Here is a 12,522-nt window from a genome sequence, read left to right on the forward strand (position 1 = left end):
CTGTGGCATTGGTTCTCAAGTATTACAGCGGGATCGTGATCAGCTGGGCAAGTGGGCCCAAGAAAGGCTAATGGAGTTTAACTCAGAAGTATTATGTGGTGCATTTTGGGAAGTCAAACCAGGGCAGTACTTTCCCAGTGTATGGTAGGGTGATGTAGAGCAGAGGAATCTAGGAGTACAACTATATAAATCCCTGAAAGTAGCATCACAGGTCGATTAGGTGGTGAAGAAGGCCTTTGGCGTGCTGGCTTTCATCTGTCAGGGAAGTGAGTGTCGAAGTTGGAATATGTGAAACCACACTTGTGAGTAATCACTGCTATACCAAAGATGCCATGGATCTTTTTCCCAGGGAAGTGGAATCAATAACAAGAATCCATCGGTTTAAGGTGAAAGGGAATTATATATTGGGAACCTGGAGGTGATAAATGAACAAGTTGTCACAGGACATAATCGAGGCAGGTACAATAACAACATAACCAAGATAACTCACTTTGGCAGTACATATACTAAATTTAGAACGATACAGAGAAGGGTCTCGACCCGAAATGTCACCCATTCCTTCTCTCCAGAGATGCTGCCTGACCCGCTGAGTTACTCCAGCATTTTGTGTCCACCTTCGATTTAAACCAGCATCTGCACTTCTTTCCTACACATTAGCATGGCCCCTGCTCAAGGATGACACACAAATTCATGAAGCGTTCCATATTTTGCCCAATTCACCTCCTTTAGGGCGGCACAGTGGTGCAGCAGTAGAGTTGCTGCCTTACAGCGCCAGAGACCTAGGTTCCATCCTGACTATGGGTGCAGCCTGGACAGAGTTTTAACATTCTCCCCGTGATCACGTGGATTTTCTACAGTTTCCTCCCACATCCCAAAGACGTGCAAGTTTGTAGATTAATTGGGTTCAGTAAAATTGTCCTTAGTGTGTAGGAGAGTGCTAGTGTACGGGGTGATCGTTGGTTGGCATGGACTCGGTGGGCCGAAGGGCCTGTTTCCGTGCTGTATCACTAAACGACTAAAGAAAACATTAAAAAAAAACTTTTCAACAGATATGTCATTAGGAAGGGACTGTTTCCATGCTGCTTGACTATGCTGGTCATTTTCATAGAAACATAGAAATTAGGTGCAGGAGTAGGCCATTCGGCCCTTCGAGCCTGCACCGCCATTCAATATGATCATGGCTGATCATCCAACTCAGTATCCCGTACCTGCCTTCTCTCCATACCCCCTGATCCCCTTAGCCACAAGGGCCACATCTAACTCCCTCTTAAATATAGCCAATGAACTGGCCTCAACTACCCTCTGTGGCAGAGAGTTCCAGAGATTCACCACTCTCTGCGTGAAAAATGTTCTTCTCATCTCGGTTTTAAAGGATTTCCCCTTTATCCTTAAGCTGTGACCCCTTGTCCTGGACTTCCCCAACATAGAGAACAATCTTCCTGCATCTAGCCTGTCCAACCCCTTAAGAATTTTGTAAGTTTCTATAAGATCCCCTCTCAATCTTCTAAATTCTAGAGAGTATAAACCAAGTCTATCCAGTCTTTCTTCATAAGACAGTCCTGACATCCCAGGAATCAGTCTGGTGAACCGTCTCTGCACTCCCTCTATGGCAATAATGTCCTTCCTCAGATTTGGAGACCAAAACTGTACGCAATACTCCAGGTGTGGTCTCACCAAGACCCTGTACAACTGCAGTAGAACCTCTCTGCTCCTATACTCAAATCCTTTTGCAATGAAAGCTAACATACCATTCGCTTTCTTTACTGCCTGCTGCACCTGCATGCCTACCTTCAATGACTGGTGTACCATGACACCCAGGTCTCGCTGCATCTCCCCCTTTCCCAATCGGCCACCATTTAGATAATAGTCTGCTTTCCTGTTTTTTTGCCACCAAAATGGATAACCTCACATTTATCCACATTATACATTTCAAAATGTGTCTTAATATTCAACATTAAAGGATATGTCGACCGCATAAATAGACTGCAGAATTGGGATGATCAGCCTTGAATGATCCTACGAAACAGTTAGAAACATAGAAAATAGGTGCAGGAGGAGGCCATTCGGCCCTTCGAGCCAGCACTGCCATTCATTGTGATCATGCCTGATCGTCCCCAATCTATAACACGTACCTGCCTTCTCCCCATATCCCTTGATTCCACTAGCCCCTAGAGCTCTATCTAACTCTCTCTTAAATCCATCCAGTGATTTGGCCTCCACTGCCCTCTGTGGCAGGGAATTCCACACATTCACAGGGTGAAAATGTTTTTTATCACCTGAGTCTTAAATGGCCTCCCCTTTATTCTAAGACTGTGGCCCCTGGTTCTGGACTCGCCCAACATTGGGAACATTTTTCCTGCATCTAGCTTGTCCAGCCCTTTTATAATTTTCTATGTTTCTATAAGATCCCCCCCTTATCCTTCTAAACTCCAGTGAATACAAGCCTAGTCTTTTCAATCTTTCCTCGTATGACAGTCCCGCCATGTCAGGGATCAATCTCGTGAAACTATGCTGCACTGCCTCAATCACAAGGATGTCCTTCCTCAAATTAGAAGACCAAAACTGTACACAATACTCCAGATGCGGTCTTACCAGAGCCCTATACAACTGCAGAAGAACCTCTTTACGCCTATACTGAAATCCTCTTGTTATGTAGGCCAACATTCCATTAGCTTTCTTCACTGCTTGCTGTACCTGCTGTTGAGCATGCTCAAAGGGCCTGTTCATAACTTTATATTTCCAAGATAACTTGATGCAATGAAGAAAATTGTCCCACAGAACCTCAGTTGGTTGACCAAAGGTTGGAGGTGAGATAACACAAACAGAATAACTTGAAGGATAACAGTATGGGCATTGGTATGTCACTTAACAGCATGCCCATGGGATAGTAACATTCTTCAGAACTCTACATTCATGGTCAAAGATTATAACAAATCAGTTACAAAACGTTTAGAACTAGCTGATGTTCAATTTTCAAAAGGTTTGCAATGGGACTGACCTATAATCTAATCTATATAATAACCAGTGTTTTACTTTAAATTTCAGAGCAATTATACTTGCTCAGCAGATTTGAATTAGAAGTACTGACTTCTGTCACCAAATACTGAATGAGTTAATACTTTTATACAAGCAGTAGTGGATTTTAAAAGCTACTTTCTGCAAACATGGCAACATCTCAAAACAAGATTTTCAATACGGTATCCAACCTATGACAAACAATATTTTAGCAATATCCCACATGAAGAAACATTGAAGCAAGTTATAGGCAGATAAATAATTTATTTACCATGTGGCCCTGTAATTGTTATATGGTTATATGTACGTAACACCTCATAACTTGGTAAGTTATTTCCACAGCTGAAGGTTAATTGCTAAACAATTTGGCAAAAAACGTAAGAAATGCTGTAGAAGAAAGTGCACACCACTCAGCCCCGAGTGTCTGCCCTTTTTGTCTAAATCTATATTCTACTCACAATCCACACCCAGCTTCGTATCATCATAGTCAAAACACCAAAAGCTCACTGCAGAGTCTATACGCTGCATTTACAACCTTTGCATAAATCAACTGAATGGCTTATAAGGCCACGGAAAATTATTAGCAAATTGATTTTTTTTGTGCTTGAATTTCTCAAAATGTATTAGTTCAAACAGACTATCAGATTATTTGAATCCTGTAACATTAGTCTTTTAACAAAAAAAAAGAATAATTAACCATATTTGTTTGTGTGGAAAAGATAGTTTAAACCATTTTACACAAGCAAACTGATTTCCTGAATCAGGGAACACTGGGATCTTCTACTGCGCCACGTGCCTGGTACACATTAGACAGGAAGCGCTCATCGCCAACTGTCTGCCACTTAAATCCACGACTACAACCCACTAGAGCCACTGGAATTTATGAACAATCTTTCACTATTCATCGCATAGCTGCTGTGAAGATGAAGAATAAAAACCCTTTCATACCTTAAAAGTCCTTTGCTGGTTTGTTGCTCCACCATTTGGAAGATCTCGTTTAGAGGAGGATCATTAATTCACAGGACATATCCCACAATAAACGTCTTTCGGGATGACTGACCGTATTCAGGCGTTCGTGTTGCATTAGATATCTTGCATTTCAGGCAGAAAACCCTCAAAGCCATCATTCAATATGTGTGCAAACATAATCGTTCGTTTCATCAATTATTATTTGTTCTCAAAGTGCAACTGAAATCGTCTAGTTCAAACAAACTCAAAAATGTAGCAATGATTCACTGCTTATTATTTTATCCTTAGCAGAAGTGAAGCTCTGCACATCTGGCTGAATTGAAGTTATATTTGTTGCTGTAAAACAACATTTCAGAAAGTGCAGTTCATATAATTATAACCTCGTTGTACAACCTTCATTCTTCAGCACACTCATTTGTGATTTAATTGGTGAATGTGGTATTAAGTCGTCTCCAATGATTGTCAAGCAATTTGTGTCACTGACAAGATTTCACAGTAGTTAAAAAGTGGACTAACTGCACGTCTCCAAAGGTTCACAGCTTTCGACAGGCAGAGTGGGGAAAAATAAAGCTGATTTCTATGCAGGGTTATTCTGCCATAAGCTACAGCCACATGTCAGACTGCTTACTTATTTAGGTACTTTCTTTAATCAGTAATCTTCTTACTAATCACAGCTGGATGTTAATCCTACATGTTTTTATTTGTTGAGAAATTGGGATTCACATGGGAGTTGTGTGTATAACTCTTTCTCAGCACGTTCTACATGAATTATTTCAAAAATAACATGAGCCAACATCCAGCTGGTCTTGACAACTGTGTTACCCAGAAGCAGAGCTTCATTCATTCTCAGTGTTGTCTTCCCATCGTCAAGGCAGTGTGATATTCCTGGTCCACAACTTTTGTTGAAGCATTTAACTTGATTTTCTGGTGCTTGAGTGTATGTGTGTTGATCCGACCCTGTCATCAGTTATTAAGTCACAGAAATTTGCAGCATAAGAATGCCATGACATTCATGTCCACATAAGCATAAACTTCAGGGTGATTCTGTTTCCATGTAGGTATTGGCTGTACATTGGCTCACTTGTGTAAAGTTTGCAGTTTATAGTTAATGCTGTGCTCAGGTTATTCACAAACTCCGATATAAACCTACCATAAAGAGTACATTTCAGCTTTGGCTCCTTTTAAAAGAACGTTCAATTCTGATCATTTTAAGGGGAAACACCAACAGAAGGATTGGAGTAAAATATAGGTTAACTCATTCAAATAAAAACTCATTTTAACTATTGGTTCAAACAATTAAACAGTACTTTTGATATTACAATGATGCATAATTTCACTTGGATATCTAAAAAGAGCATGACTAATGATATTCAGTTCAACATATCACCAGGAAAGTGCAGTGCAAAATGAGCAACATTCCCAAGTAAAATATGGAGGTTTGTTTGTGTACTGCATTTGAATTCAAGAATCTGACTGCCGCAGGTGTCCAAGGAACACTGGAAACTACAAACGTTTTTCGTCTGGTCTCCAATGTGTATGCAGTGCAAGGCTTTTCCATCCAAGAGCGCTGACACAGTTTTAGAATTTCTTCTGCTTACAAACTCCAGCCATCGCGATTTTCTCTGATGTTTTGCTTTCAGATTCAATTTTAATTGTCATTGTCAGTGTACAGTACAGAGACAACGAAATGCATTATAAGGGCTGAACCTCTCCCGTTGTTACTTTGAACTTTGTTTATAAGGGCTGAACCTCTCCCGTTATCTTTAGAACACTGTTTTTCTGCGTGCCGGTTAAGCAGTGAACGAGCGAACACGGCGAGTCAACTGGCACTGGTGAAAATATAATACGAGTTGTCGCTTCAAACATCGGTCTCCACTGCATTGAGATTGACGGAATTATGTTTGACTGTCTCTGTGCCATTGTCTTTAGATTGCTGCGTCGTGCACAGAGATTCTTTCAAGCCCTCCTCCATCTCCAAGTATTCGGACTTGTTGCCTAAAGAGGAAGAACTGCGGAACTTTCTCAAGAAAGAGGAAGTGAGGTAAGGGAGGGCACACGATTGAGACACTTGAGACTGCTCATCGTTCTCCGTCTCCCGGTGGTAGAAGTAGTTGAAGTTGGAAACGATGACCGGCACGGGCAGCGCGATGGTCAGCACCCCGGCGATGGCGCAGAGGGAGCCCACGATCTTGCCCCCCACCGTGATGGGCTTCATGTCCCCATAGCCCACTGTGGTCATGGTGACCACAGCCCACCAGAAAGCGTCCGGGATGCTGGTGAAATGTGACTTGGGGTCGTCGGCCTCGGCGAAGTACACGGCGCTGGAGAACAAGATGACCCCAATGAAGAGGAAGAAGATGAGCAAGCCCAGCTCCCTCATGCTGGCCCTCAGCGTCTGGCCCAGGATCTGCAAGCCCTTGGAGTGGCGAGACAGCTTGAAGATGCGGAAGACCCGCACCAGGCGGATGGTCCTGAGGATGGCGAAGGACATGGCTTGCTGCCCGTTGCCCCCTTGCACATTGGCCAACTCGGTGCCCAGGGTGATGAAGTAAGGCAGGATGGAGACGATGTCGATGGTGTTCATGATGTTCTTGAAGAAGCCCGGCTTGCTGGGGCATGCGAAGAAGCGCACCAGCAACTCGAAGGAGAACCAGATGATGCAGACCGTCTCCACGATGAAGAAGGGGTCGCTGAAGGTGGACACGGAAGAAGAGGTGGAGGATGAGGAGGCGGTGGTGGTGGTGGTGGAGGAGGAGGAAGACGTGGTGGTGGAAGAGGAAGAAGGAGATGGAGAGGGAGAGGGACGGGAGGTCCCGTTAGCCGCCCCCGCCCCCGCCCGTGAGGCGGGCATGAAGTCGCGCTCGTCCCTGAACTCGGGCAAGGTCTCCAGGCAGAAGATGACGATGGAGATGAGGATGACCAGGACGGAGACGATGGCGATGCCTCTGGCCGGGCTGGAGCTCTCGGGGTACTCGAAGAGCAGCCAGATCTGGCGCTTGAACTCGTCGTGGGGCAGCGGCTTGTCCTGCTCCTTGACGTAGCCTTCCTCCTCGCGGAACCTGAGCACCGCCTCGTCCCCCAGCTCGTAGAACTTCACCTCCTCGCAGAAGATGTCGAAGGGCACGTTGGCGGGTCTCTTGAGGCGCCCGCCCGACTGGTAGTAGTAGAGGATGGCGTCGAAGCTGGGGCGGTTCCTGTCGAAGAAGTACTCGTTCCTCAGCGGGTCGAAGTGGCGCATCCTGCGGGCCGGGTCGCCCAGCAATGTGTCGGGGAAATGCTCCAGCGTCTGGCTCCTCGTCTCGAACCTGAGCCCCGACACGTTGATCACCACCCTCTCGCTGTACACCGAGTAGTGGCGGCGCGACGACGACGACGATGCTGAGGAGATTGATGATGAAGAAGAAGCCGTCGTCGACGGTGGAGGAGGAGGAGATGATGGCGGCGGCGTCGTCTCCTCCTCGCCCTCCATGTCCAGGTGAGGGCGGCGGAGACGCGCCTCTCCTCCTCGTCGTTGCCGCCGCCGCCGTGGCCGTGGCCGCTCCTCCTCCCCCTCCTCCCGGCCAGGGGAATGATGGCGCCGGCGTTCTCCCGCCTCTTCTCCTCCTGCCGTCTCCTCCTCCCCGCCGCCGTTGCCATGGCGACCGCCCGCAGCCCGCCCGCTCCCCGGCCGCCGTTGCCGGGGCCGCCGGTTGCCACGGCGACGGTTGCCAGGGTGGCCCGGAGCGCGCGGCTGCTGCTGCTGCAACTGCTGCTGCTGATGATGTGGTTGCAACTCGTGTTGATGCTGGTGCGCGCCCCCGCCGCCCCCCGTGCACGCTCCCGCGCTGTTGCTGTTGCTGGCGGCCACGGCCGCGGCCGCGCGCGAGCTGGCCTGCCTCTCCCTCCTCTGCGCGTAGCCGTAGGGCGGGTGGTGGTGTTCGCCGCCGCCGCCTTCCAAAATCACCATCGCTGCCTCCATCCCACTGCGCTGGTGGCTCCAGTCTCACTGGAGGTCTCCGAGGACGGTGTGTGCAAGTGGGGGGGTTTGCAACTGCACCTTGCCGGACACTTGCACCTGCACCTTGCCGGACACTTGCACCCTGCACCTTGCCGGACACTTGCACCTGCACCTTGCCGGACACTTGCACCTGCACCTTGCCGGACACTTGCACCTGCACCTTGCCGGACACTTGCACCTGCACCTGCACCTTGCCGGACACTTTGCCGGACACTTGCACCTGCACCTTGCCGGACAGTTGCACCTGCACCTTGCCGGACACTTGCACGCAGCGCCCAGCGCACGGCTTCTGCAAAATAAAAACAACACAAGTGGTCACTACATTTTGCGTGGTGCACAAAGCCGAGAGTCAAGAGTTTTATTGTCATGCCCCCAGATAGAACAATGAGATTCTTACTTGCAGCAGCACAACAGAATATGCAAAGATAGTGCATTGCAAACAAATAGAATACGCGTGGAAAAAGTGTGTGTATGTATGCAGACGCACACACACACACACACATACATATATATATACACATTATATATAATGCTCCATGCACGTTGCAATCTCGCCACCTACAACCCATCAACATTGCAATGTGAATGCATATAAATAATGCCATTCCACACAGGCAGAAACACATGCAGGAATAATATTAACAGGTTTACGCACTGGAGATAGACATCTCTGAATTGATTATAGCCTCGAAAATAGCACCTGGCAGTTATTTTTATTTCTGATGTTACTAAACATGGTTATTAAGAGGAAGAATGTTAAAAATCGCAGATGAAACTGTACCAGAGCTCTTGTCAAGATGATGTCTGCAGGGTTTTGGTATAAGCCTATTGCGTATTCCCCCCGCCCCACCACACACAATGCAACCCTGTCAACACCCCCCACCCCACACACACACTCACACAAGTACAATGTTGCTCTCAATGTGTTTAAGAAGGAACTGCAGATGCTGGAAAATCGAAGGTAGACAAAAATGCAGTCTGAAGAAGGGTTTCGGTCCGAAACGTTGCCTCCTTCGCTTCATGGATGCTGCTGCACCCGCTGAGTTTCTCCAGCATTTTTGTGTACCTTCGTTGCTCTCAATGTAGCGTTTTGACCAAAGCAGACACAACATGTCAGCAGCATCTAAGACAACGTCTGGGGGATTTCACCGCTGGAAAAGAGGGAGCTTCATTGTTTACTCCGCCAGGGCGCTGCTAACACAGATGCAAATAATTTAAACCGTCTAGCCCGGAAGGGGGGCAAGACGATACCAAACAAAAACGTTATTGCCAATAGAAATATGTTAACTGCTTGTTGCAAATAAGGATGTGGATGTGAAATTGAAGACGCGGGCGAGTTTGATTTTTGTCTGTGTACTGCACAGGGAAATCAAAAACCTGTCAATTGGAGACTGTCTCAGTTATATTTCCCGAAGATGTCTCAAAACCGAGTTATTTTCTGGCGGGCATTCACCAATGCAAAATTACACCTTCATGGAAGTAGATTAGAATATACATTGAACCGCAAAGGCCAGCAGTAAAATACTTACGATTTATCCTTGATAAATAGAATCAAGATTCAAGCTGTGTCTGAAACCCAAGGCGTGTACAGATTCTGTTAGTCGCTCGCCACCCTGCCTTGCTTGTGACAACATTGCTGTGCCATCGTTAGCAAGACCATATGTATCCAGCACAGAATAACACTAGGATCACTTGTCTCTCAATCGTTTTCACTCTGCCCCGAGTAAAAACATCAAAAGGTAAGAATTTTGCAAGGAGAAGCGAGGAGTTGTGTATCTATCTGTGCACACAATCTTGCAAAACCCAAACGCAGGCACACCACCATCCCCGCGTCCTCAGACTAATGACAGTGTTTGATCATTTCCCCCAATTCGCGGTGAAACTGCAGTTGAGGATGTTAATCATTCAGATGAAGCTTTCCGAAATCTATTTCATGTTGACTTTTCCCATAGCATAAAATATCCTATTCGGGTGTATCCGCTCTAAGCCGAATCGCCTCTCCGTTTAATAATACCCATTCAGTTATTACTACATATTTGTACGGCTTCTGTTGCTGCTTTCAACTCCAATTGTGGTGTGCATCGTGAAGGGCAAAACGAAGTGTTTTCTAAGTGGCATTACAGACTTATATCCTCCCTTAGTGGCTGAAATATAAATTGCAGGTTTATTTAAAAATCTTGGTGGCGTGATTTAAAATTAGCCGCAGCTGGTTACACTTCTCGGAATATATATATTTATATATATGTTATATAAATTATATTAAGGTGTCTGTCTATTTGTAATTTCAGCTCTGAAACCAAACAATAGTAACTCGTTTCCTCAGAAATTCAAAGTTAGTTGCTGCTTTTGCAACAGTGGAGGCAACTTTGTCTGAACTTCACCGGATAGTTGCATTCAGACAGAAGTTTATACAATAACTAATTAACGGGGGAACAGTGTTCTTTATTTTTTATCTATTAAAAGGAACATAAATTGTAATGAGCAAGAAGGAACTGCAGATGCTGGTTTAAACCGAAGGTGGACACAAAATGCTGGAGTAATTCAGCGGGACAGGCAGCATCTCTGGAGAACATGGACAGGCGATAGAAGATCATTGTAAATGGATCGATTGTAATCATGTATTGTCTTTCTGCTGACTGATTAGCACACAACAAAAGCTTTTCTTTGTACTTCAGTACACGTGACAATAAACTAAACTGAACTGAAGAATTAGAATTAGAATTAGAATTAGATTCCTTTATTGTCATTCAGACCTTTCGGTCTGAACGAAATTATGTTGCCTGCAGTCATACACCCAACCCAAAACGTCCCGACCCAAAACGTCACCTATCCATGTTCTCCACAGATGCTGCCTGACCCACTGATGCTGCCTGTAAACCACCTATCCATGTTCTCCACAGATGCTGCCTGACCCGTTATTCCAGCATTGTGAAACGTAACCTATCCATGTTCTCCACAGATGCTGCCTGAGCCGCTGAGTTACTCCAGCACTCTGTGAAACGTCACCTATCCATGTTCTCCACAGATGCTGCCTGACCCGCTGAGTTACTCCAGCACTCTGTGCCCTAGGTTGAATTAAGTACAGACAAAGTGGTTGATAAGTACATGCCGTGACTAAACCAATTAAGATAAGAAAAAAGAGATACAAAGAACTGCAGATGCTGAAAATAAGAAAATAATTGTTTTAGATTAATATTGGGTTTTTAAATAGTAACAATAATTTCTGACAATAATAATACTAAATAAAACTTTTGAAGTTTAAGGATAAGGGGGAAATCTTTTAGGACCGAGATGAGGAAAACATTTTTCACACAGAGAGTGGTGAATCTCTGTAATTCACTGCCACAGAAGGTAGTTGAGGCCAGTTAATTGGCTATATTTAAGAGGTTAGATGTGGCCCTTGTGGCTAAAGGGATCAGGGGGTATGGAGAGAAGGCAGGTACAGAATACTGAGTTGGATGATCAGCCATGACCATGGCGGTGCAGGCTCGAAGGGCCGAATGGCCTACTCCTGCACCAGGGAGAGTTACATTTATTGCGTTGCCCTAATGGACAGAGAAGGCTCAGTGGACTTTGTGTATGCTTGTTGAATAATGTTCCATTAATCAATGCGTAATGGCTAAAGTACTGTTTAAGAAAGAACTGCAGATGCTGGAAAAATCGAAGGTAGACAAAAAATGCTGGAGAAACTCAGCGGGTGAGGCAGCATCTTTGGAGAGAAGGAATAGGCGACGGTTTGGGTCGAGACCCTTCAAAATACTTTAGTCTTATTTCAACCAAGTTGCATGTGCTAAAATCTTGTCAATGTCATAAGGTCATGTAACAGGAGCAGAATTAGGCCATTCGGTCCATCAAGTCTACTCCACCATTCAATCATGGCTGATCTATCTCTCCCTCCTAACCCCATTTCCCTGCCTTCTCCTCATAACCCCTGACACCCGTACTAATCAAAAATCTATTCTTCTCTGCCTTAAATATATCAATTGACGTCCTCCACAGCCTTCTGTGGGAAAGAATTCCACAGATTCACCACCCTCTGACTAAAGAAACTCCTCCTCATCTCCTTCCTAAAAGAACATCCTTTAATTCTGAGGCTGTGACCTCTGGTCCTAGATTCTCCCACTGTTGGAAACATCCTCTCCACATCCAAGTCAAGTACGATATCTCAACACATTTACTTTAATTAAGTAGCTTTCAACCTGTAACCGTGTGCTCAAAGTGACAAGGATAAGGTGTGAAGAGCTTTATCCTTGCCTTTAGTCTGAAGAAGGGTCTCAACCCGAAACGTCACCTATTCCTTCTCTTCATAGATGCTGCCTCACCCGCTGAGTTTCTCCAGCATTTATTGTCTACCTTCGATTTTTCCAGCATCTGCAGTTCTTTCTTAAGGTATGAGAGGCATAACTGGGGTGTGAGAGGAGTAGATAGGGTAGACAGTCAGAAACATTTTCCCAGGATGGAAAAATCAAATACTAGTGGGCAAAGTTTAAAGGAGATGTGCGGGGTAAGTTTCTTTACACAGAGGGCGGTGGGTGCCTGGA

The 12,522-nt window shown here is 45.5% G+C and overlaps 1 protein-coding gene and 1 pseudogene across 1 annotated transcript; one reads left to right on the plus strand and one right to left on the minus strand.

The window, feature by feature from the left end:
• The first annotated feature begins 486 nt into the window (after positions 1 to 486).
• LOC129706021 (U6 spliceosomal RNA) lies at positions 487 to 710 on the plus strand (annotated as a pseudogene).
• A 394-nt stretch (positions 711 to 1,104) lies between these two features.
• Positions 1,105 to 7,529, minus strand: kcna4 (potassium voltage-gated channel, shaker-related subfamily, member 4). The gene has a single exon (XM_055649150.1). The coding sequence runs from the start codon at positions 7,451 to 7,453 to the stop codon at positions 5,843 to 5,845; it is 1,611 nt and encodes a 536-aa protein (XP_055505125.1). The 5' UTR covers positions 7,454 to 7,529; the 3' UTR covers positions 1,105 to 5,842.
• Between the last annotated feature and the right edge of the window lie 4,993 nt (positions 7,530 to 12,522).

The sequence above is a fragment of the Leucoraja erinacea genome, chromosome 18, assembly GCF_028641065.1.
Source record: "Leucoraja erinacea ecotype New England chromosome 18, Leri_hhj_1, whole genome shotgun sequence".
NCBI classification, from domain to species: domain Eukaryota; kingdom Metazoa; phylum Chordata; class Chondrichthyes; order Rajiformes; family Rajidae; genus Leucoraja; species Leucoraja erinaceus.

What these genes read in the sequence shown, in the direction of transcription:
- kcna4 (XM_055649150.1), bottom strand. Translation starts at nt 7,453, where the DNA reads ATGGAGGGCGAGGAGGAGACGACGCCGCCGCCATCATCTCCTCCTCCT.